General features: G+C 47.0%; 5 protein-coding genes across 5 annotated transcripts; 3 read left to right on the forward strand and 2 right to left on the reverse strand.

Moving 5' to 3' along the window:
- Nucleotides 1–321: 321 nt before the first annotated feature.
- Nucleotides 322–1553, forward strand: F4822DRAFT_442589 (NAD(P)-binding protein; the record flags this gene model as incomplete). Its single annotated transcript, XM_051463007.1, has 3 exons — nucleotides 322–364; nucleotides 430–942; nucleotides 1096–1553. 3 exons carry the CDS (start codon nucleotides 322–324, stop codon nucleotides 1551–1553), a joined length of 1014 nt encoding a protein of 337 aa, XP_051308294.1.
- A 95-nt stretch (nucleotides 1554–1648) lies between these two features.
- Nucleotides 1649–2475, reverse strand: F4822DRAFT_442590 (uncharacterized protein; the record flags this gene model as incomplete). The annotated part of the gene is made up of 1 exon (XM_051463008.1): nucleotides 1649–2475. The coding sequence occupies one exon, from the start codon at nucleotides 2473–2475 to the stop codon at nucleotides 1654–1656; it is 822 nt and encodes a 273-aa protein (XP_051308295.1). The 3' UTR covers nucleotides 1649–1653.
- A 215-nt stretch (nucleotides 2476–2690) lies between these two features.
- Nucleotides 2691–3580, forward strand: F4822DRAFT_423530 (uncharacterized protein). Its single transcript, XM_051459988.1, has 2 exons — nucleotides 2691–3172; nucleotides 3242–3580. Exons 1-2 carry the CDS (start codon nucleotides 2941–2943, stop codon nucleotides 3334–3336), a joined length of 327 nt encoding a protein of 108 aa, XP_051308296.1. The 5' UTR covers nucleotides 2691–2940; the 3' UTR covers nucleotides 3337–3580.
- On the forward strand, nucleotides 3341–4020 carry F4822DRAFT_194157 (uncharacterized protein). Its single transcript, XM_051453619.1, has 3 exons — nucleotides 3341–3605; nucleotides 3673–3837; nucleotides 3909–4020. Exons 1-2 carry the CDS (start codon nucleotides 3452–3454, stop codon nucleotides 3795–3797), a joined length of 279 nt encoding a protein of 92 aa, XP_051308297.1. The 5' UTR covers nucleotides 3341–3451; the 3' UTR covers nucleotides 3798–3837; nucleotides 3909–4020.
- On the reverse strand, nucleotides 3621–4615 carry F4822DRAFT_423533 (uncharacterized protein). Its single transcript, XM_051459989.1, has 2 exons — nucleotides 3909–4615; nucleotides 3621–3863 (listed from the first exon to the last, which is right to left on the reverse strand). The coding sequence occupies exon 1, from the start codon at nucleotides 4578–4580 to the stop codon at nucleotides 4173–4175; it is 408 nt and encodes a 135-aa protein (XP_051308298.1). The 5' UTR covers nucleotides 4581–4615; the 3' UTR covers nucleotides 3621–3863; nucleotides 3909–4172.
- Nucleotides 4616–4764: the final 149 nt, after the last annotated feature.

Below are 4764 nucleotides of genomic sequence, written 5' to 3' on the forward strand. Positions count from 1 at the left end.
GCATTAATTCCTATATGATAAGGACCCATACAGTAATTCAGGTCCTCGCCTAACAAGCCTTGGCACTAGACGTTACATTCTAAGAACAATTGCCTGCCCACTGCTACGCTATTCCTTACAGAACATAACATCAAACCAAGGTTATTGATATAACTTAGACCATACAGCCACGGTTACGATCAAGGCTAAGGTTACAAGTACTAAGATCATTTTAAATAGTCATTTATCTTCTATTTCTACCTAACTATACCATCGATTTATATTCTTAAACTTTGGCGAAGCATTTATTAATTTGTTCCGTTTATATTCATTAATATAAAAATGCCGAAGGTACTAGTTACAGGAGGCTCAGGCTTCATTGCCAGTACGCAAAACTTCTCCCCAACCAATCCCTTATTGGGTATCTTACTAAATAACACATTATTCTAGCCCATATCCTGGATATCCTCCTCCAACAGGGTTACGAAATAGTCACAACAGTACGCTCGGAGACCAAAGCCTCACAGATCCGCGCGAAATACCCCGGCGCCCCGCTCTCGGTCGTTATCGTGCCGGACATCGCTTCTCCGAACGCCTTTGAGGGCGTGCTCGCCAAGGACGGAGCCGGGCTTGACTACGTGCAGCACACGGCGTCCCCATTTCATTACAAGTGGAAGGAGGCGCGCTCTGAGGTCTTAGACCCGGCCATCAACGGGACCACCTCGGTGCTCGCGGCCGTCGCCCGGCACGCCCCCGCTGTCAAGCGTGTCGTCGTGACTAGCTCCTTTGCCGCCATCGCTACCGAGGCCGATTTGGAGAATCCCACTAGAACCTTTTCCGAAGCTGATTGGAACCCAAGCATGTATGAAGATGGTCTTACTGGGCCACCGGCAACTACCTATCATGTCTCAAAGAAGTACGCCGAGAAGGCCGCTTGGGACTTTGTCGAGAAGAACAAGCCCGGTTTCGACGTTGCTACAATTTGCCCACCTGGGAAGTCTTCCTTGTCCCTCCCCTTAACGCCACATCTATTCCCTCCCCTCCCCCAACATACTGAGACATATCCGAGAGACCGCAAAGTTTTCCTTACCAAACGAACTCTAATAACCCCCACAGTGGTGTTCGGCCCCATAGCGCACCACCTCGACTCTCTCCACCAAGTCAACACGTCCAACGGGCGCTTCGTCGACCTGATCCAGGGGAAGTGGAAGGCCGAGATCCCCGCGGCCGGGGTCTCGATCTGGGTTGACGTCCGCGACGTAGCCTCGGCGCACGTGCGCGCCATGGAGCGGCCGGAGGCCGGCGGGAAGCGCTTCTTCACGACGGCCGGGTACTACGACAACCGCGCCGTGCTACGCGCCGTGGCAGCGGCCAAGCTCCCCGAGCTAGTGGCCACCGATGCGATACCTGCCGATGTGGACACTGTCAAGGGCGCGCTAGGCGCGGATTATGCCCCGGAGAGGACGCATAAGTTTGATAACGCGACGACGACGAAGATACTGGGGATTTGCTGGACGCCGTTGGAGAAGACGGTTGTCGATACTGTACAGAGCTTATTGCAGATCCCTCCGTGAGTAGAAGCAGAAATTGGAAAAAAGGCATCTAGAGCAGAAACTAGAATCAATGTGTCATGTATGAAAGAGAGTTGCAGCTGTTAAGTCCTTTATTCTTCTTTTAGAAGGAACTAACCACGAATTTCCCGGTAAGTGACATGAGTCGTTGGATTTGCACTTGTTGTATGCGTATGTTATTGACATCTTCCCCTGCCTGACGGGACATAGTATTTACCAGCTTCCATAGGGGTTTTATATTGGAAGTCTTGGCCATTTGGATGTACTGAGGTAGGGCTTGTAACTTGTCAGAGATGTTTTCAACCTTTAAGTGACATTCGGCACATTCCTGTACAAGGCCAGCAACAGCGTCATTCGGTGCCGATTGTTGGTTGGTTTCTGAGGCCCCCGTTTCAATGGTTTCATAGGGCACGTCGCTACTTCTTAGCTGACTTGACGAGCCCGGGCTATGCGGCGGGGAGCTTTCAGGTCGGATGCCTGAGCTTTGGGATTCTGAGCGATCAGATTCCCCCTCACTATCCGAGGACTCGGAATCATCAGGCTGAGGTGTGCGCTCATAATCGCTCTCATCATTATCTAAACCAAAAATTTCGAGCAGGGAAGTAGGCGGCGGCGGGGCGAAGGCACGTCCCTCATCGTCTTGTCTGAGTATTTGAGCTATTCTCTGTCGAGGGGTTCCTTTATCATACCGCGGTAATCCGCGATGAGTAAAAACTACCTTAAGATAAGGCCTTTCCCAGCTTTCGTAGTGGCGGCCATTGCTGTCTTCTCCGAGAAGCAACTGAAGCAGCTGTTGCTCTGTTGCGTGCTGCGGCTGTTTTAAGCCCCTAAGACTGCAGAGTTTCTTTAAATGAATGTGGTTATAGTCAGCGTAGACCGTATCTCCCTTGATGAGTCGAGGATTCTGATTGTCTTGGGACGCCATGGTTCAAGGCAGGACAAGTTTACGAACGAGGTGAAGGAGTTAGAGATGAGAAATAAGTTGGATTAGGTATGTTATGGTACCCTTAGGTTTATAATCATCCACGTCGACACTAAGTACCCGAGTCTTGACACAACACGTCTCTAAAGCTACCTTTACCAGTCACGTTTTAGTCCACGTTTCCATTCATGGAATACAGAATACTAAAGGATGATATGGCATCAATGAGCGTCCCACGTCCTACCACTGAAGGGTTTATTTGGTCTCTCCTACTACTACTTTGGTTCCACGTTGTCCTGTCGAGCTAGAGACTATTCGGATTGGTGGTTCTATTTAAAGTGCTCTCTCAACCCATAGAGGTCATTTTAAGATTCTAAGAATAATAAATACTTCATAACATACCTACCGACCCCCTTAGAATACCTCGACTTAATACCCACGCCACAACAACAACATAACTACGATAAGATGGTATTGAAGATTGAAAAGCTCGACAAGGAGACTAAACAGAAACGCCTAGAGGCGAAGAAGAAAAGAGAACGTCTAAAGACCATAATAAAAAAACTCAACGAATATTACAACATATCAGGAAAGAGGGCAGACATTTACGCCGTTTTTTCTGACAATGGGAAGTACCATGTCTACTCAACATTGACTCCGAATTGGCCGCCACCAAAAGATGTTATTGTGCGTGAATACCCTATGGATTCTCATAAGCTAACTAGTAATAGGACCGGCATTATCCATTACCAGTAAAAGTAGGGCCTACCGATGCGTCAATATAGTATGGGGTTCCCGAGGACACCTTGTAGGGCTCGTGCTTGGTTTGGTGGAGAATTGGGCATTAGGAGGCAAACCGCTTAAATCTACCTTAGGCTTGGACGTTGGAAAGAAGACTTAGTCTATCCATTCATTAATTATTTGAAATAATATCGACACTCTAGCCCTCTCTCAATATTCCATTCTCCCCAATAAAACCATGCCGCATACGAAAATGGCCCGTCCGTTAATATGTTCTATTTTTATTATGGTTAACGCCTACTGCACACTAGCGAGGTACCTAAGTACTATCGGTGCGGGTTTATACTTTTCCGTGCACGTTTTTTTGAGGAGTTTTATTTTTTTTCTACAAGGTTACATAACCGCCATGATACCGTGCGCTGATAACACCTTTAAGCTAACGCTATTCTGGCTGGGTAGGGTTGCCTTCATCGGGCGCGTTCCAGAAATTATCTTTAATAAAGAACGATTTTCGCGGTCGCTCATGCTTAGGTATCCTAAACCTTTCGTCTCGCATCAGTTTGGCGATTTATATCAGAGCATAAAAGCTACGTACTATACCTAAAACAACCTACCTAAACCCAGGTAGGTAATTATCGGGAGATTCCATGGTACGTGCCCAAAGCGCCGGAATACCTTATCTAACCCTGTGTTAGTCATTCTCGGCGGAGACCCTCACCAAGGATATTGATTTTTTTGCCGATGGCTCGGGTTGCCCAATCGTTATCGTCGGATCTGGGCAAAAGGTGTACTGGAAAGACGCAATCACCCTGGTATATAAAACTGGGAAAGAGTCAGACTTGATAAATCAACAGACCCAACAAAATGGCGAAGGAATCGTGCCCGAAGGAATTACTCTTTGGTTCGGTGGGAAGGATGGGAGGGTGAAAGTGATATAAGTAGTTTGCACATGTATTCATCTAATTCGTGCGATATTTTCTTGGGAATAGTTTCTCGGCAAGAATCGTCCCTCGGATCAGTCCCAGAGAGACGTGGATATCTACCTTGGTTGATATTGTTGCTGATACTGCGCTGCTTGTTTTCCTCTCTTGTTTTCCTTCAATAAATTGAGGACTCTCTTTAATTCCCTCTGCAATCTCCGGGCCAAATATAGACGGAATGGTATCAGTACAACCTCCTTGGAGGATTATAAGAGGCTGACGATGTAATAGTACTTCTACTCCATTTTTGTATAAGATAGATGTAGCATCTCCATTAACGTCTAAGCGGACTCCAAACAATTGGTCTAGGAGATGTGACGCCTTCTCGGGCGAAATTCCTAGTGTTAAAAAACACTGAATCCTGCTGTTTTCGTTCAAAATAGCCATTGACAAGTCGGCCCTTGGGAAGTTATCAATCTAAGACTATTCTTTCGAGTATAGTGAGAGGACTCCAAGCCTCTCTGACGAACAGAACGTACTTAATCACTTGACCTACTATTGATACTGTTACCTTCAAATCAAGACACCCCGGATTAGTCAATCCAGCAACGACTATACCTCTTTGAGGCAT

Source organism: Hypoxylon trugodes, assembly GCF_022578975.1.
Source record: "Hypoxylon trugodes strain CBS 135444 unplaced genomic scaffold F4822scaffold_32, whole genome shotgun sequence".
Lineage (NCBI taxonomy): Eukaryota > Fungi > Ascomycota > Sordariomycetes > Xylariales > Hypoxylaceae > Hypoxylon > Hypoxylon trugodes.